This window comes from Pelophylax lessonae (genome assembly GCF_965119305.1).
Source record: "Pelophylax lessonae genome assembly, chromosome: 4".
In the NCBI taxonomy this organism is placed as follows: domain Eukaryota; kingdom Metazoa; phylum Chordata; class Amphibia; order Anura; family Ranidae; genus Pelophylax; species Pelophylax lessonae.
Window position 1 is genome coordinate 12,139,615 of NC_138771.1, and position 26,202 is coordinate 12,165,816.

The following is a 26,202-nucleotide window of genomic DNA, read 5'->3' on the forward strand; positions in this document are numbered from 1 at the left end:
TTTTCTCTTTTTTTCTTTCTTTTTCTTTCTTTTTCTCTTTTTCTCTTTTTCTCTTTCTTTCTCTATCGCGCTCTCTCTTTTGCTCTCTCTGTAATAAACGCCTCCTGTCTCTCTTAGCCATGAAACAGGTGGAGGTTGGTGCTCTTCCACATGATGCCGGGGAGCCTGAGAAACGACCTACCTTGCAGCCTGATTCCATAACTAATGCACAAGGTACGTTATATCTTTTCCATGCTCAACTGGTGAGTAGGAATGTGCTTAGGTGTGTTCGGAGTCTGAACCTGCCTGGGATATCCGGCCAGGGAGATGTCACTGCGGGCAACCGATCACAAGCTGCGGAGGCATCCCCCATCCCACAGTTGCACGTCTACAAGGGTGTACGTACAGGGCTTTTTTTTCTCAGAATAGGTGCAGGTCCTCCCCTACTAGTCACCCCTTGTCTCCGCCCCCTACCCACCTTTTGAATGCATCCCTTAGTACCACCCCCTAGTCACCTGCCTGTAACGCCCCCTTTTAGAGAATACAGAACAAAGTGTAATTTTTTTTTTTTTTTGGTGCTAAGTAATTTGTATAGAATTATAACAAAAAAAGCAGTAAAATAGATACCTCCAGCAGTTACAGGTACCCCACCACCAACAATAGTTCCTCCAGCAACAGTAGCTGCCCCCACCAAATCAATAGATCCACTTCAGCAACAATAGACCCCCCCCCCCGGGCAAAAATATATCTACTAGCTCTCTGCTCGGGGAGCGGTCAGAGCCGAGCGATCGGCCTTGTTCAATCGCTCGGTTCTCAGCGCAGAGGCGCAAGGGGACAGATAAATTGCAGCTTTACCCAATATCAGAATATCGTTTTTGGTTGCGCACCAGTGAATAAAATTGTTGATCTTTTTATCTCTTTAAACTCCTCTGTAGAAATGTTATGTTTAACCCCGTCTCCGTTGCCGCCTTAATGCTGGGATCGTCATTCTGATCATGTGACCGCTGTGATTGGCAGTCACAGTGATCACATGATCGGAACGCTCCTGATTGCAAGTAATTATGCAATGGAAGCTTTCCAGTACTCATTCGTTAATGCGCTGGGAACATTCTCTCAGGACAGTAAAGTGTTTACCTAGAGCCGCGTGACCGCTCAGCGATGAAGCTCACTCGCCCGAGGCGCTGCATATAAGTGCCAGGTCTTCAGGAAGTGGTTAACTTGCCATAGGATACTGTAATACCACTATTGACTTGAGATGACCATTAACCACTTCCTGCCCAGCCTATTGTCAAATGACGGCTGGGCGGGATATTCATTGTTCCGGGTGGACCTCCCAAAATGAGCCTCGCACACGGCTGTGTGATCTGTGACAGATCGTGCCATGTGATCGCTGTGACCAATCCCAGCAGATCATATGACCATTGTAAACAATGGATGGCTTCCTTTTAATACCATCTATTGTATACAATTGTGTAGCTAGCTTTGATTGGTCACAGTGATCACATAAAAATAAAAAAATAGTGTAGCGCTAAAACATAAACTTACATGTGAATGTAATAAATATAAGTGAATATCATATAAATGACAAATGAATATAAATGATGAGTGATGAAAGTCCAAGAAAAAGACCAAAACAATGCGTGCACAAAGTCCCAATAAATAAAGGTGAGATTTTCATCCAAGGAGGAAAAACTTATTTGCAAAGCTCCTCTTGTGACAACCACGGGGAAATGTGGGCAGGGGACACCACTGTGCAATACTAATGGGAGGCAGCTTACCAGAACGGTATGGCCAATCAAATTAATGAAATGGCCTCACAAGCGTATGGGTAAAATGGGTAGGCTCCAATATCACCAGGGACCGTACCCAGGAGGTCCGGTCTCCACAATAGGTCCAAATGGCCAGATAGATGCAAATATGTGTGGAAGATATATAAAAAAGACCATAGCGTAATCCCATAAAACTAATCCAAGCAGGTTTATTAAAAGGCTACTTACAAATTTGCAGAAGCACATCAACCTATAAGGGCTGAAGATCCGATCGCGGCGTCCCGCGTCTTCACAACAAAGAGAAGCACAAGCCGGCACGCAAGGGGGCGTGTGGACGTTGAGTCTGGTGCCGCCGACGCGTTTCGTCATTAATAGACGTCGTCTGGGCGTGGCACAGTGATCACATGGCACAGACAGGGCCCATCACAGCCCATCTATACCAAGTGATTTGCTTTGGTTAATCACAGCAAAAGACACTGAATGAATTGGTTTCATTCAGTAAAAGAAAATCCTGGTCACTTCCCCAGAATAGAAGTGTTACTATAGTAAAACTGGATTGCTCTAGTTGGTGTGTTAAAAAAACCAAAATGTAATAAAAATTACATTTCCTCCCCACTGACCCCAGAGACCACTAGCCTCCTGTTGTTTGGTTAGGACTTTGCATTGTATGGGATAATCTTCTCTAAAAGTAAACCTACCCTTTAAAGTTTGATTTCCAAAAACCCCTTGCCCATGCAGGACACAAAGTTGACTGTCTCTTGAAAGGGGTTTCCTGTACCCTATGCACTTATCCTCCCTGTGCACCCACTCAGCCTCCTCGCTCCTCCATAGCCAGCAGTACAACTGTGTCAGTAAAACACGGGGATAGGTGAAGCAGCCTGTGCGTTGCCCGTGATTTGCAATAGCACCCCAAACGCTGTGCGATGTTGCCACGATTTCCGCCTGCCGAATCGCAGTAACATCGTGCAAAAAAAAAAATGCGGGACGCATGACGCCCCAAAGAAGCTCTTGTACCTTTTTTGGACGTCATGCATCCCGCAATTTTTTATTTTTTTTTGCGCAATGTTACTGCGATTCGGCAGGCGGAAATCGCGGCAACATCGCACAGCGTTTGGGGTGCTATTGCAAGTCACGGGCAACGCACAGGCGTCCCGCGATTTGCAATGATTTCCGGATCGCGGGCAGAATTGCGGTGATTCTGCCCGCGATCGCTACGCTGACATGTGAACGTAGCCTTAAGGTTTAAACACACACTACAGACACAGATTTAACTATTGTGATATAGAGCGTCTTTATAAATAAAACCAAGTTTCATAAACAAACAAAAATATAGATTTTTGACTAAGGGCTCTTTCACATGGACGTTCCGTATGTCCGTAAATCACCCCATCCGTTTGCGTGTGATAAATGCGGACATAATGTATGTCTATGGGCATTGCGGATATTTTCATCCGCTGACATCCGATTTTCATCCTTTCAGTTCTGTTCCGTTTTTTGGAACGGAACAGAACCCTATTTTTGTTCCGTTTAAACAACGGAACAGATGCAAAATCGGATGTCAGCGGTGTCATCCGCTGACATCCGCAATGCCCATAGACTTACATTATGTCCGTATATCATCCGCAAACGGATGGGATGATATGCGGACATACAGAGCGGATGACACAAGTGTCATTCGTGTCCGTGAAAAAAAAAAAGTGCCGGAGCGGATCGCAATACGGTCCGCTCCGTGTGAAAGAGCCCAAACAGAAGTGCTACCTTAAAATACAAAAAAACAGTTAACTATGTTGGCTGTAATGTCGTTGCACACATTGCCTGAATATATTACCAACATTAAATATTAAGAAAAAATAGAAGCAAAGCCTTTTTCTTGTTTTTCTTTCAGCAGCTTAGTAGATGCCCCTCAGTTATGCGGTGGTGCAATACATGTTTAACTTTAATGTGCGATTATTACCGGCTCTGGATGGAATTGTGTTGCCGATCTCAGAAATGGCCAGCAGTGTAGTGTTTAATTTTGATGTCCATTTTTGATTTTGTTAAGTCTTTTGACTAAAATGTCATTTTAGTTTTAGTCGTATTCTAATCATCTGAATTGTTCTAGTCGTATTTTAGTCGCCTAAAATAGTGTTAATTTTAGTTTACATAATTAACACTGATGATGTTCATGTCTAAAATTATTTTTGAACATTAAAAACTCAAACTGCTCACCTTTGGGAACATGTCGCATGTTCCTCCCGTAAGCTTTAACCACTTGCCGACCGATCACTGAGCTGCTACTGCGGCAAAGTGGCTCGTTATCGTCTGGTGACGTAGACCTACGTCACCAGACTCTCCCCTCTCTCGGCGGCACGCGCACGCCGCCGGAGGCTCGCTCCTGCTGTATTCAGACACAGCGGGAGTCGGGCCAGGGGAGGAGAGGCGGTGATCACCACTGCTCTTCCCCGATCGTCGGGGATAGAGTGAGGAAATCCGCCTGCTTGTGTAAACAGAGCGGGCGGATCTCCTAAGTGACAGACAGGGACAGATTACAGGATTCAGCATAGCTCAACCTGCGATCTGTGTCGCACAATCCCCTCCCTCCACACACGTCAGTAAGCACCAGGCATACATTTAACCCCTTGATCGCCAATAAAGTTAACCCCTTCCCTGCCAGTGTCATTATTACAGTAACAGTGCATATTTATAGCACTGATTACTGTAGTAATGTCACTGGTACCCCCAAAAGTGTCAAAAATGTCAGGGGGTCCGATCTGTCTGTCGCAGTCCCGCAAAAAAAATCGCAGATCACCGCCATTACTCGTAAAACAAAATAAACAATAAAAATGACAAATCTTTCCCGTAGTTAGTAAACGTGATAACTTTTGCGCAAACCAATCAAAATACGCTTATTGTTTTTTTTTTTTTTTTTACCAAAAATATGTAGCAGAAAACAAATTTGCCTAAAATGTTAAATTTTGATTTTTAATTTTTTTTTTTTGGGCATGTTGTATATCAGAATGTGAAGAAAAAAAAAAATATATATATATATATAATTTTTTTTTTTTTTTTCAAAATTGTCGCTCCTTTTTTTCAAAAATTAAAAATCGCACAGGTGATCAAATCCCACCAAAAGAAAGATCTATTTGTGGGGAAAAAAAGGACATGAATTTAATTTGGGTACAGCGTTGCACAACCGCACAATTTTCCGTTAAAGTAACGCAGTGACGAATCGCAAGGGATGGAGTAAAATCTTCCGGTCTTAAAGCGGTTAAAAATACGCTCATTGAGGATTTTTTTGTAAAAGACATGTAGCTAAATACATTTTGGCCTAAAATATATGACAAAAATTGAATATATTGGATATTTTTTAACTGTCAAGTAGAAAATGTCAATTTTTTCGCAAAATCTTCGCTATTTGTTTATTACTATTGCAAAAAATGAAAAGCGCAGAGGTGATCAAATGCCACGAAAAGGAAACTCTGTGGGGGGAAAAAAAAGACGTAAATTTAGTTTGGTTACGGCGTTGCATGACCGCGCAATTGTCAGTTAAATTTGCGCAGTGCCAAATTGCAAAAAGTGGCCTGGATGTAAAGCAGGAAAATCCTCCGGTCCTAAAGTGGTTAAAGGGGAAAAAAAACCTTTTTTTTTTTTTTTTTTTTTTTTTTATATAGCTGGCTCCTAGATTCAAAGCAAACTTGTCAAGCCCTGAGCTATGATGATATTTATTATATGGGATTTGTCTAGTGCCAACGGTTTGCACAGTGCTTTGTAAAGTAAAAGCAGATAGTACAGTAATAATACAATTCAATACACAGGGATTAGGAAGATCCTTCCCGTGAGAACTTACTACTATGTGTCATTTCTCCTCTTCTCTAGTGAAGTACATTCCTCCTGGTGCCAATAAGGAGCAGGATCCTCCATTAGAAGACAACGCCCTGCATTTGGGGCCGCTACCCGGGAAACCAATCCCCAAAGAGCCGAAGTCTATGATCTTTCCTAACTTAAAGCAAAGTAAGGCTACCTTGTCTCATGAATGACTGGCATACATTTTATAACTAATCGTTCAGAACTGAGTTATGGAATCGGCCATATCTGACCGCTGTCATTGGTGTCAGTGAAAATACGGCAGTTTCAAAATTCATGGAGTTTATGTACAATTGCATATGCACATTATAGTTGACACATATTCCCATATATTGGAGGGAACTGGATTGCCATACATCAGAGGGTTTTGGGTGTATTTATCAGTGTGTGAATGTTGTGTTTGACTTGTGCAGCCTTTGAGGTTAAACTTGTGAAGATTTTTACCTTGCACTGATCCATCTACTCTGCACCCAGAGCTACCACCACATATTAATACATATCCAGTCTGACATGTGTCCTTTTATGCATGTCTGCACCGATCTTAAGTCATTCTATAGAGCTGGAGTCTCCAAACTTTCTACACAAAGGGCCAGTTAAAGTGTTACTAAACCCAGAGCCTGCAGTCGCTATATTTGTTCTCCCACCTTACACAGAACATGGAAATACATTAATTTTAGTAAATATAAACTGCTAAATACCTTTTATTATGACAGTGACAGTCCAGTGTCCTTCCTCCCGTAATGACAATAATAAGGGTCCTTTCACATGGGCTTTCCGCCCATTGGACTGTTTTGCTCAGCTGATCCCCTCTGAGCAGGTGGATGACTCGCTCATTGTGCAGAGACAGAGCTGTCAGAGCCCCGCTCTCTATAGAAGATCAGGTGAAAACGGACCGCCTGTTTCCATCTGATTCTCCAGACGGAAAAATGGGTTACCATCCATTTGGATTTCACACACAGGATCGGATTGGATAGCAGCGGGTGTCAGAGGAGATGTCACTGCTGACATCCGCTGCCCCATAGGGGTGCATGGAGCGTCCGATCAGGTCAGCCTGAAAAACTGACAGGGACCGGATCGGAAAGCCGTGTGAAAGGACCCTAATAGATTTGTGCAGTATGATGCCCTGAATCCCTGGTGGTTGCCCCAGGTCCCTGGTACTGCATTCACCGACACCACAGCAGCATCTCTCCCCACCGGTCTCAACAGTTCCACTGTAAATTTCAGGGCTGAGGAAAGCTGCTCCCCATAGTTGCAAAGTGTCCCAGATCTGCCGGGACTGTTCTACTTTCTAGACGACTGTCCTGCAGAGGCTTTGTCCTGACCTGTGTGCTGGAATCCAAGCCATGGGGATGGCTGCAGTACTGTACATGCCTGGCCAATTTACAGAATTGAATTTAAAGAATTCCAGGGATGGCTATATTATACATAGTAGTATACACTATATTGGGATGGCTGCCTTTACGCACACATGAGCTTTAATGGCAAGGTCCTTAAAGATATGGTTGAGCGAGTTTGAGGTGGAAGAACTTGACTTGTTCTGATCTCAACCCAATAGAACACCATTTGGGATCAATTGGAGTGGAGACTGTGAGCCAGGCCTTCTCGTCCACATCAGTGCCTGATCTCACAAACGTGCTTCTGGAAGAATGGTGAAACTTTCCCATAGATACACTCCTAAACCTTGTGGACAGCTTTCCCAGAAGAGTTGAAGCTATTATAGCTGCAAAGAGCGGAGCCAACTCAATATTGAACCCTACGGACTAAGACTGGGATGCCATTAAAATTCATGTGTGTGTAAAGGCCGGTGTCCCAAAACTTTTGACAATATAGTTTAGTTACATTGTTTCAGTTTGGACCAATGTAACCATGTATAATACCATACCCTACTGATATCCCTGAGGAAGCCCTACTGACGCCGTCCGCTGACCCTCCACCCCCCAGACTGATGCTGTCCGCTGTCCTCCTGATTGACAGTCAAAGACCAGGTGAAGATAAAAGCCCTGTCAGTGGTGACAGCGCGCCCCTGGAGGGCTTTTCGTTCTAAGGAAAGTATGTCATAATGTGCTAGTATGTGACATATACCGGCACAGAATATTATCCTGCAGGTGCCCAATTTTTTATTTATTTTTACTACTGCTTGAAAAGGCTTATTCCACATTTCTGACAATATTTCTCATATTTAGGGTGACACATGGTTCCATTCTACAGCCCCCTATCCTCAGACCTCCCCTTCTCCCCCACATCTGAATTGCGGGGCGCTTCTTCTCAAAGACTTCTTTTGATTTTTAAATTCCACCTTTTTGTAAAAATAAGTAAATAAAAAAAGATGAAATTTGCCATTATTCTTGTGTTCAGTAGAAGTCGAGACCTCCTGTACAAAATGGGCCCAGGATCCGTGTTCAGGGATTATAGGGTTTGCTTTGAAGACGAACGCAGGTTACATGTTGGCACCACGAGGTGTCTGAACTTTACCATTGCTGTTACCTTTGGAAGCATTTTAGGCCAGTTTAGCTTCAGATGAATAATAATGTAAGTGTTCCGGTGTATACTGTATATACGATGGAAAGGGAATGCAGCCTCGCCTGGGTGAATGAATTTGGAAAACCGAACGGCAGACAAAGAACTCTTCTGATGACTCTACATCACCACCTGCTGGCCTGATTTGGTAGAATTACAAGTAAATTAAATTTAAATAAAAAGGGCTTTTTTTTTTACTCCACTGAGGTTTTTAGGATTACATTCAGCGTTTCATTTTTCTTGCAGATTCTATCAAACCCCAAAAAATGTATAGATGTGGTGGCTGCATTTTGTGTGGGTTTTTTTGTTTTTAATTGTTGTACCGTACAGGACACAGGCCCAAGGTCTCTGAAAATGTGTCTTATACTGGTCTCCAAAATATGAAATTTTATGTAAGGTCCAAATTCCTCTCCTGGTGATCCTGCCAGTAGGTCTGTTATTTTCCAGCTTTAACAGGCCAAGCTGTCCAGCAAAAGTGTCAGAGGTCAGAGGGTTGAGAAAAACCATTTACCACTGATGGGGGTGCTTACAGTGGTCCGCTTTTGTTTATTTATGTTAAACATTATCCCAAAAAGAGAAAAAAAGAAAAGCTGTTGCTGTAACGGATTATAAAGTGTTATCTGGAGTTTAGCTTTCATTTGTCCATCTAACTCTCCCCTCCTCTCAGACTGACAATGCTGCTCTCCAAGGGTGTTTCCGTTGCTCTTCCATCCAGAGTGGAGGCACCCACTGGAAGTGAATCACTGGCAGGTCACCAGATGAAAATAAAGGAAAAAAAGCTGAATGAAAAAACGAATGCAGCCACCACATTTAAGGATTGATAAAATGCAATGTAGTTTTGTTTTTGCATTTTGATACCCCTTTAACCACTTCCCCACCACACTATAACAGAAGACTGCTACATAGGGGCCTCCCAGAACCATGCTGTTCCCCTGGGGCACGCTCCTGGGGTGCTCTCTGATCGCAGTAAAGGGCTAATCACAGCGAACCTTTACCTTGTCCAATCACAGCTGATCACATGTAAACAAACTTTGCCGGTTATTGGCACGCTGTCATAGCATGAGGAGAGGAGAGCCAGTAACCAGCGATTCTGACGGCACAGATTTACACTGATAATCAGGGCACTGATCATCAGTGCCGCCTCATTATTGCCCATCCAGTGCCGCCTGGGTAGTGCCCATCACTGCTGCCTCACAAGTTCAACCTCACTAGTGCCCATCAGTTCCACCTAGTCCCAAAAAGTGGGAGGCACATATACAAATTGTTGTAATTCCTACACTCTTCACCTATTCATTTCAAATCCATTGGAAGAGGGGGGAAGGGCGGGACTTTATATGAGGCGCACGGTGGGATCTGCCGTGCGTCTCATCCCTAAATTCGATTGCAAAAAAGAGAGAGGTTGGGACTTTATATGAGAGACATGACACTGACAAGGCTTGCATGGCAGAAATATCACATCTAATAGTATACAAAGAATACAAACATAGTATACAAGATATGACATAATGTATAGTATATATAAACCTGGGATGGTAAAGAATAATAAATAAATAAAATAGTTCCCAAAACGGCTTCAAAACAACCAGCATAACAATTGACAATCATATTGGGTAGTAGGGTAAATCCTAGTCCACGAAACGCGTCAGTTTACGGATGATAAGTATGCCACTTCTTCAAGAGTAGATGTATGATCCAAATCTATAACAGAAGATGCGTATGAGAACATTGCATGGAATGATGGTAGTCGGAAGCTGAAAGGGGGGGAGAACATGCAATGTTCTCATACGCATCTTCTGTTATAGATTTGGATCATACATCTACTCTTGAAGAAGTGGCATACTTAGTCCACGAAACGCGTCAGTTTACGGATGATATGATTTACCCTACTACCCAATATGATTGTCAATTGTTATGCTGGTTGTTTTGAAGCTGTTTTGGGAACTATTTTATTTATTTATTATTCTTTACCATCCCAGGTTTATATATACTATACATTATGTCATATCTTGTATACTATGTTTGTATTCTTTGTATACTATTAAATGTGATATTTCTGCCATGCAAGCCTTGTCAGTGTCATGTCTCTCATATAAAGTCCCAACCTCTCTCTTTTTTGCATTTCAAATCCATTGTGGTGTATAGAGCCAAAAAGATTAGAGCTGTTGATGTTTCAATATTTATGGACATGAACCGCTGGCAACAAAAGTGAGTACACCCCTAAGTGACAATGTTGAATTTGGGCCCAAAGTGTCAATATTTTGTGTGGCCACCATTATTTTCCAGCACTGCCTTAACCCTCTTGGGCATGGAGTTCACCAGAGCTTCACAGGTTGTCACTGGAGTCCTCTTCCACTCCTCCATGATGACATCACAGAGCTGGTGGATGTTAGAGACTTTGCACTCCTCCACCTACCATTTGAGGATGCCCCACAGATGCTCAATAGGGTTTAGGACTGGAGAGAGGCTTGGCCAGTCCATCACCTTACCCTCAGCTTCTTTAGCGAGGCAGTGGTCGTCTTGGAGGTGTGTTTGGGGTCGTTATCATGTTGGAATACTGCCCTGTGGCCCAGTCTCTGAAGGGAGGGGATCATGCTCTGCTTCAGTATGTCACAGTACATGTTGGCATTCATGGTTCCCTCAATGAACTGTAGCTCCCCAGTGCCAGCAGCACTTATGCAGCCCCTGTCCATTTTTCTGAAAAGGTTCAGGGACCTTTTCCCTTTGTTTTCAGTGGAAACAGCAGGCCATTCAAATGAATTGGCTGCTCTGTCTGAGCAAACGCGACCACTGGTAAACCGCATAGATGTGAACCAAGCCGAGGGGGTAATCTAGTTTTATGCAAGTGTTCCTTCTAGAAGAGGGAACCATACCTTATTGATGGGTAGCCCTCAGTGTAAGTGGGGAAAAAAGGGGGACTTAAAATCTGCCAGACAAATGAGAGAAGGATACAAACAACTCACTCATATAAAATCAAAAATGTATTCTTGCATATTAAAACTGCCATCTATTTTAAAACCACAATAAAAAAACGAGGTAGTGTGGTCAGAACAGACACTAATGTATGATCCAAGCATATCAATCAATGCATTCCGCTATATTTGCTGCTTCAGGATTTATGCTTGAAGATGGCAACTAGGAAGAAAAAATAAAAACCATGGTAGAATAGAAAATACAGATAAATAAAAAATAACCCATCAATAGCAATCACAAATATTAACCGGGGGGTGGGGGGGGGTACTCTAAAATCACCGAAACAAAGACAGGAACTCCCGCATAGGACTTTGAAAGCAGGAAATGGAGTATAAAAGTCAAAAAGAGTATTTTGGGTACAAAACCATAAAATAGTGATACACATCACAATGTAGCTAAAAACAATGAGTACATCATACAATAAATAGTGCTGAATAACATCTACATCAGGGCTCAAAATTTCAAGTCATGAGCTACTAGCCAGGCCTTAGAGTTACTCACCACTTGTTGCCCCACCCAAAACCTACCCTACCCTGCCCCTAAACATGCCCTCATAAAATCTCAAAAAATTACACTGTTAATAATTTTTTGTAACTTAATTCTGAATAAAACATTTAACAACAACTTTAGAGTGCCCACAGCGTGCCCCCTTTCAATGCAGAGTGCCCACAGCGTGCCCCCTTTCAATGCAGAGTGCCTACTGTGTGCAGAGAGACCAGCGTGCACTTACCTGATGCAGCGGCGGCTTCTCCTCAATCCTCTGCATCTCCCGAGTCGTCCTCCTCCTTGGCCAATAGCAATTGGTTGCCTTCTCGGACCCGCTTCCTGATTGGCCAGGAGGAGGATCCGTGTGACAATAGCGAATATTCATTTGCTATTGTCACACAATGGGTGGGCTCAGGGCGCACTGCTCTGCGCCCCGGGTCCACCCTTTTCTTAAAGCACAGTCCTTACTAGCCATCCTCCTCATTCCACTCGCAAAATGCGAGCAGGCGAGTGCATTTTTTGAGGGCTGATCTACATCATACAATAAATAGTGCTGAATAACCTCTATAGTCGGAACCTGACTGGATCTCAAATAGGAGAGACCTGCAGAGTAATGGGGTTCACACGAACTCCCAACAGGTTTCGGAATAAAACATTCCTTCTTCACTGGGGAGTAAAACGAAGACACTATTTTAATATTGTATGTTATTGCTCAAAGAATGGCAAACACCTGAGTAGCGCCTGCCCCTTCGCATCAAAAACTTCCCAAGGCCAACCAAACATTGGGGCAGAGGAAAAATATGGGAAGTGAGTGGGGACTGGGTGTCCAGCTGAGAGCCATATATGATGAGAGCTCACAAGGATCCCAAAGGAACAGGGACCTTTCAGCAGATCCGTAATTACACCAGAGGGACGGTATCATCGTTCACAAGTGGATAGATCTACTCCAAAAACCCCAATCGTTACACATACACCCAAAAGGTCATCCATAGGGTCACATATAACCCTGTTTGAGCTGTAGCTTCTTTCTATTTACTAATCTAGTTTTATATAAATGTCTTCCTCAATAAAATGCTGACGTGTAAACAAATTTGTACAAATTAGGTTAAGGCTCGGTTCACACTGCTGCGACATGGGATTCGACTTGAGACTATAAGTCACATGACATATCAAATTCAGTACTTCTCTGAGAGCCATCCTAAATGATACTACATAAGTCGCTCTGACTTTAGAAAAGGTTCCCGCACTACTTTGGTCCAACTTGTGTGCGATTTCAGCCTTTTTACAGGCTCCTAAATAGCATCCAAGTCGGATCAAGGCGGAAGGAAGTCGCAGGGCAAAGTCATACGACTTTGCTATCACAGCAGTGTGAACTGAGCCTAAAGCTGGATACACACTATACAACTTTTTGTTGGTAGATTTCCTTTAGATTTACCTTCAACTATGTAGTGCAAGGGCCGGCCGGATTGCATACAAATTGAAAGTGTTTAGGTCTGACCTCATATTATATGGTTTTGGTAAATCTAAAGGAAAAAAATCTAAAGATAATTGTATAGTGTGTATGGCCCATTACACTTGCTCATGTTCTTGCATACATGTAGTGTATGTTGCAGAAGGTGTTCAGGTTTTCGAGAAACTGGCCCCTGTAGAGTAACTGCTGGAAGCTCATTCGGAGGGATGAGTCACTGGTTGACCACTGCTGTACATTTGTTATGTGAAATGTGTGAATGGATTTCCTATCTGTGCTCCTTCATTTAGGATGCTCATTACATTGTTTAAAGCTGAACTCCAGGATATCAGCCACTTTGATAAATGGGCAGGCGCACTATCAGTTAAGGTGCATGTCATCTCATGGACTTTTCTCTGTAATTTACATTTGACGGTTTTATGGAGCTAATGGAGCTATAGGAGAATGGCTATCGCTATACGTTGGCGCTCTGACGCTGGACCTACTGATCTTGCCTCCTTCAGCTGCAGAGTCGCGTGCAACGGCTGTGCCCGCCCCTCCCCTCCTCCTGCCCTATCACAGAAGGCTTTATATTATGTAAATGGATTCACAAAATACAAAGGCTTCTGTGAATGGGCAGCAGATTGAGAAGGTGGGCAGAGCTGTTGTGTGTGTGTGTGTGTGTGTGTGTGTATGTAGACAATTGGGTTGATTTTTTTTTTTGTCAAAGCTTAATTGAACAAGCTGGAGTTGTAAGTTGATTGACTCAGATGCACAGCCATACCAGATTTTGCACTCTAGTTTTAGTAAATCAACCCCAATGTTTCTACTTTGAGCCCCAGACTGTAGCAAAAGCTTCCCTCCCAGAGTGCCATAAAACTGTCAAGTGAAAAAAAGAGAAGTCCAGGAGGTGGCATGCACCTTGTTTGACTTTAACTCCTAGTGTGCCTGCGCATTTTACAAAGTGTTTGAGTTCCTGGAGTTGAGCTTTAATGCACAATCTCAAAAGACCACATGCAGCAGCAGCTTCGAGAAACTTATCTTAGGGTCCTTTCACACGAGTAGTGCGCCAGACGAACTGCATTTTGCTCAGCGGGGATCGATCCGCCCATCCCCACTGAGCAGGCGGATGACAGCTCCATCTCTGCTTACTTTGCAGAGACAGAGCTGCCAGATCCCTGCTCTCCTCTATGGGAGATCGGATGATAACGGACCGCCTGTCTGTTTTTAACCAATCCTATCCATTCTGATCCTCCAGACGGATTGAAAATAGGGTTTCCATCCGTCCGGATTTCACGGACAGGATCGGATCGGATAGCAGTGGGTGTCAGCGGTGATGTTTCCATTGACATCTGCTGCTCCATAGGACTGCATGGAGCATCCGATCAGGTCCGCCTGAAAAACTGATAGGGATCGGATCGGAAAGCCTGTGTGAAAGGGGCCTTATGGGAATTCTGACAGGAGGTTTGTCATATGTATACAAATCTAGTGGGAGATTTACTGAAACTGGAGAGTGCAAAATCTGGTGCAGCTTTGCATAGAAACCAATCAGCTTCCAGGATTTGTCAAAGCTGAAGTTGGAAGCCGATTGGCTGCTATGTACAGCTGCACCAGGTTCTGAATGCTCTAGTGTTAGTAAATCTCTCCCCCCCCCCCCCCCAAAGAACATCTTTAGTTCTCACCTAAATTGTAGTATGAACAATTTGTTCCCCCTTCTGATATAAAATGTAATAAATTGGGTATCCTGCCCTTTTCTATTTGTCCGTGGCATTTCCCTCATACAGTTCCCCATTCCCACCATCTTACTTTTTCTTTCACTTCACTTTCTCTTGGAACGTTCATCAATGACTTGTCTTCATGACCTAGAGCCATGCTGCTTCTGCCCTGCGTGTCACCATCTGCATTCATTCTAAATTCTGCTTGAGCATTCTTCTGTATCTTCCACCTTTTTTATTTTTTATTTTTTCCCATGTTTTTGCATGTACCCATTTTTATAACAGAATTTGTCCTATCATTTTCCAGTTTTTACCTACAGCATACCCTGCATCAGTTTATTTTTTTAAAAGCATCTTTTTTTGGCAGCTTGTCCCCTAACGCATGAGCCCCCCCTTATTCAGCATGCCATTACATGCATGTTCAGACATTTTTGTTTTGTCCATGCCCCACTCTTGCCAACAATCTATTGCAGCCTTTCTCAACCTTTTTTACTCCAGAGGAACCCCAAAAATGTAATGTTCCTGGGAACCCTTCATAAACCCAATTCACTGAGTTTAAATAAGAAAATGCTCCTTACTTTGGTGGTCAGAAGGAAGAATGGCCCCAAGCTTGCAGTGGTGGGCCAGAACGCAACCCCTAAAGAAAACGAAGGCCTGTTTCCACAGGCTTCAGCTTGTATAAGGGCCATGTGACCAGCAAGCTTTGCAGAGCTTTTAGCAAGCTCTGTAGAACTGTTCGGCTCCAGCTTGTAAATAGGGATGCACCGATCCGATATTCGGATCGGAAATCTTCCCCGATACTGGCAAAATAGCTGGATCGGGGATCGGTAAAATTTAGCAGACCCGCGGGCCGATCCGGGGTGTTGCTACTCTCCAGGCTTCTGACCCTACCTCAATCAATAGGAGAAAAAAAAGCTTTTACTCATCTAATTCTACAGTTGCAGGCATTCTTCTTCTGTTTATGGGGGGGAGGGGGGGGCGTCGTCTTCTTTCGGTATCCACATGTCTGGCTGTGTAATGTGGACATTTCCTAGGTATCTGCCGATCCCGATACCGATCTGGAAGTATTATTTTGTTATAAGTTCACAAAACAGTACTTCCGGATCAGGATCGGCGATTTCACAAAGCAAAAGATCACGATTGGGACCAAAAAAGTCGGATCGGTGCATCCCTACTTGTAAATGTTAATCACTGATCCTAGTGGGAGTGCTGATTTGCCATTTTAAGCAAGCTTACTAGCAGGCTTTCAATAAGCTTCAAGAAGTGTTGAAGCCTGCTAGCACTCCCATTAGGATATGTGTTCAACATTTACAAACTGGAGCTGAATGGTGATTTTAAAGCTTCAGCACAGCTTGCTGAAAGCTCTGCAATTTCTTTGTCAAAGCTTGCTGTTCACACCACTCCTTATACAAGCCGAAGTCCGTGTGAAATGGGCCTAAACAGATGATTGGTGTCATGCTGCTGGCTCTGCCAAGTGGGGATGGCATTGGAACTATCAATAGGTGGTCAATAAGCTACAGCTCAAGGAGCCCTTGGCAACTTTTGAAGGAACCATGGAGTTCCATGGAACCTTGGTTGAGAATGGCTGATCCATTGTATACCACATCAGTATGTTGTGTTCATTATTTTTTTTTTGTGTATATTTGCACAAACTCCATAAATATCCATGGTTTTGATGCCCAACCATGTGCATGTTTTTTAAATTGTTGATTACACTTTGTTTAGGATCCTCTCTGTAGACCCAGACTTGTATGGCACCATACCGACCCATGCAAAGACATCTACATACATTGGGTACCATGTTCTTGGTCTTTGAGTTTTTTTTTTTTTGTTTTGCTTTTAAATGGATTCTGATTTTAAAAGTTCAGCAGCCTTCAGATGGATCCTTCTTTTTGGCTTGAAGTCCTGTCCTGTCTGTTCTGATTGTTCCTTAATTTTCTAAAATTTTTCCTTCCTTCTTTCCCGCTCTTTCTATCCTCTTCTGCTCCTTTCACTCCCGACTTCCCAGGTCGGTTTTTTGATGAGAATGAGTCCCCTGTAGATCCTCAACATGGTTCTAAAGTGGCAGATTATAACGGGGATGATGGGAACGTGGGTGAGTACGAGGCAGACAAGCAGGCAGAACTGGCTTACAATGAGGAAGAGGATGGTGATGGGGGAGAAGAAGATGTACAAGGTGAGCGCGGCCGCTATCTGAATTCTATTCTTTCAGCTACCCCCAGTCTAACCATGGTCTGACCACAGCTTTTAGAATATTCCACCATCTTACACCAAAGTTCCTGTTATTGATCGCATGTGGACAGCGAAATAAAGTAATTCATAACAACCACTCAAACATCAGCTTTAGCTTTGCCGCACTAAACCATTAATAAGAATTTCTGATTGGTTGCTGTCAGTTACTATAAAACCATTGCTGTTTGCATGACATTGTTAAAGCCTGTCATTGGAGAAATTCAGAAGGTGCCTTTTACTAGGCATCTTTTAAAAATGTTAGTTTCTTGCTTGTCTTTTGCTTTCAAGCCTAACTCTACATTTAATGTCCCTTTTTAAAAAGTTCGGGCTACATTCACCCAAGCAAACTATACACTGCAATAACAGGTGTGCTTGCTGGGTGCACTGTATGTAGCCTCTGCTACATACAGTATACAGCGCTGTGTTCCAGCGGTTGGACAAGAGCTTCCCGCTCCCGGGAACAAAGTCGAGTCAATCTGAGCACTGCTTAGCCATTCACAGTAAGCTTTGTTTTCAGTGAAGGAACACAAAGCTTCCTCTGGCTGGCTGAGAGAGGTGAGTAGATGATGTCACAATCTCCACTTTAGGCAATCAGTGGAAGCTTTGTATTCGTTCATAGAATACAGAGCTTGCTCGCATTGGCTGAGGCAAGCAGATGTCACAATCTGCACTTTGAGCAATCAGAGGAAGCTTTGTGTTCATAGAATACAAAGCTTCCTGTGAATGGCCAAGCAGCACTCGGTCTGACCCTGTTTTATTTTACGGGAGTGGGTAAGGTGTTCCAGTTGTGAGACAAGAATATCATCGCTAAATGCTATATAGCTAAGGCCTCATGCCGTTATTATAGCACGCCCAACAAGTGCACCTGTTAGTGCAGCAAATAGTGTGTTTGAGCTTGGCCCAAACAAGCTATTGAAAGCAGAACTAAACCCTTCTATTGTTTTCAGCCAAAGAAGTGGCCATCTTGGCCTCGGTTTGATCTTCAACTGCCATTGTGCTGCACATGTGATCAGTTATGACTCCAGCAATTTGATGGTTTGACAGTTTGGTTGAGGACACAAGCATAAACTGTTACATTCCCGGCATGCCGTGAATGCTTACTGTCACATTTGCTTGTGTCCTCAACCAAGCTGTCAAACCAGCAAATGGCTGGAGTCATAACTGATCACATGTGCAGCACAATGGCAGTTCCAGATCACAAAAGCTAAGCTGGCCGCTTCCTTGGCTGAAGGAATAGCAGGGTTTAGTTCCGCTTTAAAGGGTCAATAAACATGGGGTTAGGCTTTAAGGACTCAAACTGTTTAAGCTAATTATTATCATGGCAGCCAGGAAACTAGCATTTCTAGAAGCTCAGCAGTGGTACTGCTGCATTTCTCTCGTTATAGGTTTATAAGGTCATACTGTATATGTATTGTATCTATAAGTTTGCATGCTCCACCTTCTTAAGGTGGAATGGATGGGAATGGTTCCACTCTGCTTAGTATCTAATTTTTAATCCTGTGCATGTTCTAATAATTTTTAGCAAACGCACTTCAGGCTTCTTGCTGGCGATGCACAATGTTTCTGTATGTTTTTTGCTTGCTACTTTTACTGAGCAATGTGGGTTAAAGGTGCCTGTTGAGTATCTTTTTATAATGTTTTTTTTATATATATATATATATATATATATATATATATATATATATATATATATATATATATATATATATATATATATATATATATATATATATATATATATATATATTATATAATTTATTTTTTTAATTGTAATCCAAGCCATAGGCCTCATGCACATGGATAGTTCTGCATCAAATCCTGGATTTCTTGGGTGCCTGGGTGGCTTGGGTGCATCATCCAGCCCTACTTCCAGCAGTCTGCCAAGCTTACGATAAGCCCAGATATGCAGGGGTAAAAGCTGCAGCAAGTTGAACTTTTGTTTAGGGCTTGTATGCGTCCAGGGACTTATGCACCAAACGCAGGAATTCCGCATTCGGGGCATATGGCCTTCAATCAGAGAATTGTTCCGTAGAGCATCTAATCGTCACACACAGACTGCTGGGAGACGGGCTGGTCGCTGCTTCTGTGCCTCCTGGGTACTTGAAAGCACCGGGATTTGATGCGGACAGGCAGCACCACCCGTGTACATGTAGCTATATGGAACAACCTGAGTCGGTACATCAACAGAAGCATTACAGAAGGACGTCACAATATTAATTTAATAAACAGTGTGAATTATTGAAGTGTATGAACAGCAAAAAACGTTTCTTTCTTGTCCATTGATTCATGTCGCAGGAGGTTCTAAACCTTTGGGTTATGTTATCTCCTGCAGGAGGTGGGCACTGGCAAGCAAATAGGCCAGCCCAGAATAACCCCTCCAAACTACCAGCATGCTCCAGATTTTTTATTTTTTTTTTTGTTTGTGGGGGGGGGGGGGGGGCAGGGGGTTGTTTTTTTATTCTTTATGTATTTATTTTTTTTTCCCCCCTAGACTCCTCTCTACATCACTGTGGGAGCTTTGCAGCTTTCCAGTTCCAGATGTGCGGTGATAGCTTGGAAGTGACCCGCAGGCACTGGGCTATGCATAAGATGCTTTCCAGAGTTTGTTCTGCTAAAAGTTAGCTGCGGAAGTCCAGAGCCATCAGTATTGCCTCGGCCCTTGACTGAGCTTGCCACAGTCTAAAGCCATTTCATCCAAATACAGGATGCCACTAAATCTCATAGTTAAGTGGTCTCTAAACTGCAGCCCGGGGGCCGATTGTGGCCCTTTGCTTGCATATATTCAGCCCTTGGGGCACTATTGCTCCCACTGAAACCTACGATGGAGCAATAATTCCTGCATGGACACCAACAGTGGGGCCCTTCTCCTCCCACTGATACCAATGGTGGGGCCCTTCTCCTCCCACTGATACCAATGGTGGGGCCCTTCTCCTCCCACTGATACCAATGGTGGGGCCCTTCTCCTCCCACTGATACCAATGGTGGGGCACTTCTCCTCCCACTGAAACCAATGGTGGGACACTTCTCCTCCCACTGATACCAATGGTGGGACACTTCTCCTCCCACTGATACCAATGGTGGGACACTTCTCCTCCCACTGATACCAATGGTGGGACACTTCTCCTCCCACTGATACCAATGGTGGGACACTTCTCCTCCCACTGATACCAATGGTGGGACACTTCTCCTCCCACTGATGCCAATGGTGGGACACTTCTCCTCCCACTGATGCCAATGGTGGGACACTTCTCCTCCCACTGATGCCAATGGTGGGACACTTCTCCTCCCACTGATGCCAATGGTGGGACACTTCTCCTCCCACTGATGCCAATGGTGGGACACTTCTCCTCCCACTGATGCCAATGGTGGGACACTTCTCCCACTGATGCCAATGGTGGGACACTTCTCCTCCCACTGATGCCAATGGTGGGACACTTCTCCTCCCACTGATGCCAATGGTGGGACACTTCTCCTCCCACTGATGCCAATGGTGGGACACTTCCCCTTGTAGGGCACTTTACCTAAAGTGCTGGACTGTGCAACCCTTGTGAAAAAAGCATTTGATTTGCATGGCCCTCAAATGGCAGCATCTCTATTGACCGGTGCTTAACAGCATCATCAATAATGCTACTGGTGGTGAGATCTGAGAGCATCTTTTTTCAGCAGAACAAACCTAAGGAACAGAATAGGGATGCACCAATATATCGGCTGCCAAAAATAGGGCAATCGTAATTTGCTGATAGATATACAAAAAACAGGTGCCGATAATGGCATGCTGCATCCTATTGACTTCAGTGCAAAATTGCATGCCATCAACTTCAGTGCAAAATTGCCCCCAGATTATTTAAATTTTAACTTTTTTTTTTTTTTTTTTTTTTAACTGTCTGTTTTCGGCCATGTGCGTCCGGAATTTTCGGTTTTGGTCCAGAATTTATTTTGGTGCCCCACTAGAACAGACTTTCCTCTATTCCCCCCCCCCCCCCCCCAAGTCTTGCTCTGCGTCGACCTGCAAGGTCTGACACTTCACATCTTCACTCCCTCCACTGCATGGTCCCCCCCTACTCTTTGCAGAATGGAAGGATGCAGAGAATGGTATGATTAACTATTTTTTTCCCAAGCTACAGAAAATGAATGCTGTAGTGGAAAAGTGAGTCGGAATATAATATAGTGTATATCGACCGTTTATAATAATTTGGGTTTAATGACACTTTTTACCCTTTGCGAAAGTTCAGACCGGTTGCAACTCATATGCTTGGGTACAGGAAGTGCGTTCCTAGGTCTACAAAGCAGAGTTTTGCGCCTTCCCCCTCCTCGGCTTTTCACCTGCAACCTTCTTGTGTCTCCTCACTGATTAGCAGATCTCCATCCTGTCCTCTTGGGTGTTTCTGGATGAAGGCATTATTGCCCCGTTCCTGTGTCAGAATGGTTTTCGGGGTTTTATTCCAACCTGTTCACCATATTCAAGCCCAAAAGAGGGCATTTACCCCATTCTTAAAGTTCAAAAATTCCTTATCGAATCCACCAATCGAATCCACCAAATCGGTTATCTCCCTTCACCAAGGAGACTTTCTGACTTCTGTGAACATCATAGATGGTTACTTGCATTTCCCATCTTTCCATCCTATTAGCGATTTGTCAAGGGGCTCCTACACTAACAGTTTGTGGCCCTGTCCTTTTTCTCCTCTGTTCCTCAGGTATTTTACCAAGGTACCGGCCTCTGTACTATCCCTGCTGAGTTTTTGTTACTCCTCCATTGTGGGGTATTTAGAAAACCTTCTATTGAGATTCAGTTGGTGTGGGTTCTATCAGACCGTATGATATTAGGATTCAGATGGATCCTTAACCTTCAGAAATCTGTTGGAATCCAACTCTTCTTTTTGAGTGTCTGGGTTTTGTCCTCGACACAGATCAGGCCCCAGAGTATTTCTTACATAGGAGAACCTAACACTCCAATCTCAGATCTGTACTGTGCAGTTATGTAGCCATCTGCTTTTTTTTTTTTATTGCTTTTGCAATGAGGAGGTTGATCAGGATACTAAGTACCAGGTTGCCTCTGGCCTGGTGGCTTAGGAATCCAGGTCTGAGTTTGGAAAAGTCCTCCCTTACCACCCTTTGAAGGATTCACGAAGGACACCAGCCTATTAGGCTTGCAAGAAGTTCTGGGCACCTGGTCAGTGCATGGGTCTTGGTTGTTAGGGGGGAGTCCACGTCCGCATCCTGGAACATTGGGCGATTTTGGCTTTCTCTGCAACGTAAGACCATCCTAAAGGAGGGTCATCTTTATTCAGGCACAGGAAATGCCACATAAGGAGTTTTCTGTTTGGGGGGGGGGGGGAGAATGTCTCCTTTTACCTGGATTTTTACTAGTTTTTTGCTCTCAACACTATCAATTGCAAAAGGAAAAAGAATGGGCGCTCTTGTTGGGGGAATGGGTCCTTTGTTCCAGACAGTCTTGATAGGTGAGGTGTTAACCAGACTGATGGTGAATGTTCCAAAAGCACAGTGTTAGTGCTATCATCAAGGGCAGCTCTTACAGGGCCGAAGACGAAATCCCACATGTAAGCAGAGTAAAGAGAAGGCGCCACTCAGTGAATTGTAATAACCAATGTATTAAGCTCATATCAAGACTTGCATAAAAGCAAAAAGTGGAGCGTCATGACCCGGCGTCCTTCCTAATTCACTGTGAACCCGTTGTGGAAGCTGCCACCAGCCTAAACCAATCGGGGCCCTGAATCAGAGTGTGGCTGCGGCGAACCACATACCTCACAGAAGGACCGTGCGGCCGTAGACGAGGAATGGGCGGTTACCGGTTTCGGAGCATGCTCACAACAGCTCCTTCTTCACACCAAATTGGTTGACCACTTTTTGCTTTTATTAAGTCTTGATATGAGCTTAATACATTTGTTATTACTGCTTCACCGAGTGGTGCGCCTTCTCTTTACTCTGCTCAACACTATCAATGGTCAGGTTTCTGACCTTTTGTACTGGGGTATTCGATGTTATTACTCTCTACTTCACCACCACCCCCTTCCTGCTTGAGGTGCTGAAGAAGCAACTGTTTCTGGCACCAGAGGGGAAGTTGCTTGTACCCCTCCAGGAAGAAGACCATGCTTACTGCATGATAGAAAATGGTCCAGCATGGCCCAAACAAACTATTTAAAGGCAGGTTAATCGTAGAGTTAAGGCCCGTACACACGCACCGATTGTTGGCCGTAAATTTTCGGCCAACGTCCGATCGGCCGATTGTCGGCTTGTTAGTATGATGCTTCCGACAACCGACTGCGACTTTTTGGCCGAACAAAATCTGGTGTGCAGGCTATAAAATTTTTGTTGGCCGTCAACAAAACGGCCGATTGTTCGTCAGTCAGTACAGATTTCGGCAGACAAAATTCAGATGAGGAAGACTGGGCATGCTCAGAGAAGAAAAAACACACGGAAAGTTAACCATCACTTCTGAAGTTGGTTTCTGTTGGCCAACAAAAGTCCAGTGCAAGTCTAGAGCACATTTCAACCAACAAACAACACTGGACAAAAGACGGCCGATCGGTCGGCCGACAATTGGTGCGTGTGTACGAGGCATTGGGCTTTAAACTGCAAATAGTCATTCAAAAATGCAACCCGTCTAAAACACGTGTACATGTCAGTGCATGCTTTCTGGTGCATGTGAACTTTTTTTTTGCTGTACATTGTCGCTTAGTGCACTTTGCCACATACTATTTACTAAATGTAATGTTCTAACATGTAACCTTTTATATATTTTTTTTTTTGAAGATGATGAAAATGATGGACAAGGAGATGCAGCGGAATATAGAAAAGACCACTTTGGCGAGACCCTGTAACTTGTGACTTGGACAGAAAATGAAATGGATCAAACGTGCCAAGTGCCAGAGCTTTCTTGTACTGTAAGCAAAGGGCCTAAAGACCAGTCACGGGTCTTATATACACTGGTGCAGGGGAGCTTCAGAACTATCAATCAGCTGCTTGCCCCCCTTCTTATGTTTGATGGAGAGGCCCAATAACATTGCTTCAAAAGGATACCGACTGAAGTCAACAGGATCCAGGCCACCTGTGGCTGTAGAAGTTGATCTTCCTGACTGATGGACTCCTAAATCCTTTTTCCCTGGGTCTGTGAATATGAACCTTTTGCTGGAAATTTGGTTCAGTTTCTTCTTGATCTTATCTTTGTAATGTCCATAATCATGATGCCCAAAACTATCTGGACTTTCTAAACTGAAATGTGAATACGTTCTTGTTTTCTTTTTTTTAAACCATGCCAGGCAGGCTCTCGTCTGCAAGCATGATTCTAGATTGGGGATCTGAGGACTCAGTATATGGCAGACGTTGCCAACTATATCCAGATCACCTGTAGACCCAACCTACCAAGAGGTTAGGGACCTGTTCATTGTGAAGGGTCCTGGAATGTTTTTTCTCAAGCAGGGTCTGTTCTTCCTTGTGTAAGCAGTACGGCCAAGTACCAATTCCTCCGTGGATATTTATATTTGATTTTGTATTTAATTTGTGTAAATAGAAACTGTAACCTACATTTGTTTAAGCAGCGATTGCGTCCGTTCGAAGCCGGAGGTGGCCCATGAAGAATACACATATACCGGAACGTTACCGTGAATCCTGCGCTTATGGCTGCAGGTGGATCCAAGGCTCGTGGCCCATCCGTTTAAAGCGCTCTCGTGGCATTTGCTTTGAACTCCTTGTGAGATGCGTGTACAATACTTGTATGTATATTTCATGATAGATTGGGCATTAGGTGTTTTTAACCACAAGAGTCTGGTAATGCTTCTCTTGGAGGATGTGATGGTTACAGCCATAATTAGAAGCTCCAGTGCATGAATAGCAATTGACTTAGACAACTAATTGTTAAATTTGAAAGCGAAAATTGTCATCGAAAAGTGAAAATTGTCATTGATTTTGTGATTTCTAATCTACTTTTTCAGTAGTTTCTTATTCTAGCACAAAGGAGCTATGCTCCACTTACAAATATGCATCCTTTTGTGCATTGCCTTCTAGCAATGGAAGCCTTTATTTCCCCATCCGTCATTGAAGGACACAGCTTAACTTCTCACAGATGAGCTTGATGACGTCACTTTCAGGAGCAGAATGCTTGTGCAACTCAGGCCCCTTTCACATGGACGGACTGCAGCTGCAATCTCCTTGCTCAGTAGGGAATCTATCCGCTGATCCCCTTAAAAGAAGAATGGAGGTTCCGATCAGGTCCACCTGAAAAGCGGACAGGCAGACCCGATTGGAATGTCCGTGTGAAAGGGGCCTTAAGCTGAAAGAATGCCTAAGGGGTTGGCCTTCTGGTGATGGCGAAACTCTACATCTGCAACACAGGACTCGCCGAGCATCTTACAAGTTTGCACATGGAGCCACCCCTTAGGCATGCTTTTGAGTTGCACTTGTGTTCTGATCCGGAAGGTGGCAGCATCAAACCCATCTGTGAGGAGTTAAAGTGATACTAAATTCTTTTTTTTTTTTTTTTTCTTCTTTTTTTTTAGATAAAAATAACAATTATGTTATACTTACCTCTTCTGTGCAGTTGGTTTTGCATGTAACCCAGATCCTCCTCTTCTCGGGTCCCTCTTCGGTGATCCTGGCCCCTCCCTCATGTTGAGTGCCCCCACAGCAAGCAGCTTGCTATGGGGACACCCGAGCTGCAGCTCCCCGTGTCCTTTCAGACACAGAGCTATGGCTCGGCCCTGCCCCCTTCTCTCCTGATTGGCTGGCTGGCTGGCTGACTGACTTGGCAGGAGCCAATGGTGCCGCACTGCTGTCTCAGCCAATGAGGAAGGGAGCACCGGGCAGCCGAGACACTCTTGCAACATCACTGGAGCTAGATGGGGCTCATGTATTAGAGGTGCTGAAGGTGGCTGCTGCACACAAGGCTTTTTGTCTTCATGCATAGAATGCACCTTCTGCCTTTACAACCACTTTAAACTTAAGCTGTGTCCTTCAATAAACTCAGAGAAAAGGATATTACAGTGCGTACAAAAGGTTTTATTTTTTTATTTTTTTTTTGTGGAATGGGGGGTAAACCAACACAAAAGTCTAACGTCACGTGTGATGTCCCTTTTTAAATACTTTGTGCCAACTGACCCAATAAAAACTATTTACTGCACGTACAGGTGAACTTGGGCGCATTGTATTACCTGTATGTAGCCTCCGGTATACCGGGGGAATGCCCAAGATGGTGACTGGAGCAGACATGTGAGAGGAGAGCTGGTGCTGT

At 43.9% G+C, this 26,202-nt stretch overlaps 1 protein-coding gene across 2 annotated transcripts in view; it reads left to right on the forward strand.

Moving 5' to 3' along the window:
* The window catches only part of GOLM2 (golgi membrane protein 2), a 76,586-nt gene extending 51,736 nt beyond the window's left edge, over positions 1-24,850 (forward strand). The window contains exons 7-10 of one of the 2 annotated variants that reach the window (XM_082252743.1): positions 118-213; positions 5,604-5,738; positions 16,735-16,902; positions 23,730-24,850. In XM_082252743.1, coding sequence (XP_082108869.1) covers positions 118-213; positions 5,604-5,738; positions 16,735-16,902; positions 23,730-23,797 — 467 coding nt within the window. In that variant the 3' untranslated portion in view covers positions 23,798-24,850. The remainder of the gene's footprint in view (positions 1-117; positions 214-5,603; positions 5,739-16,734; positions 16,903-23,729) is intronic. The other variant, XM_082252744.1, reaches the window with a different exon arrangement.
* The last annotated feature ends 1,352 nt before the right edge of the window (positions 24,851-26,202 follow it).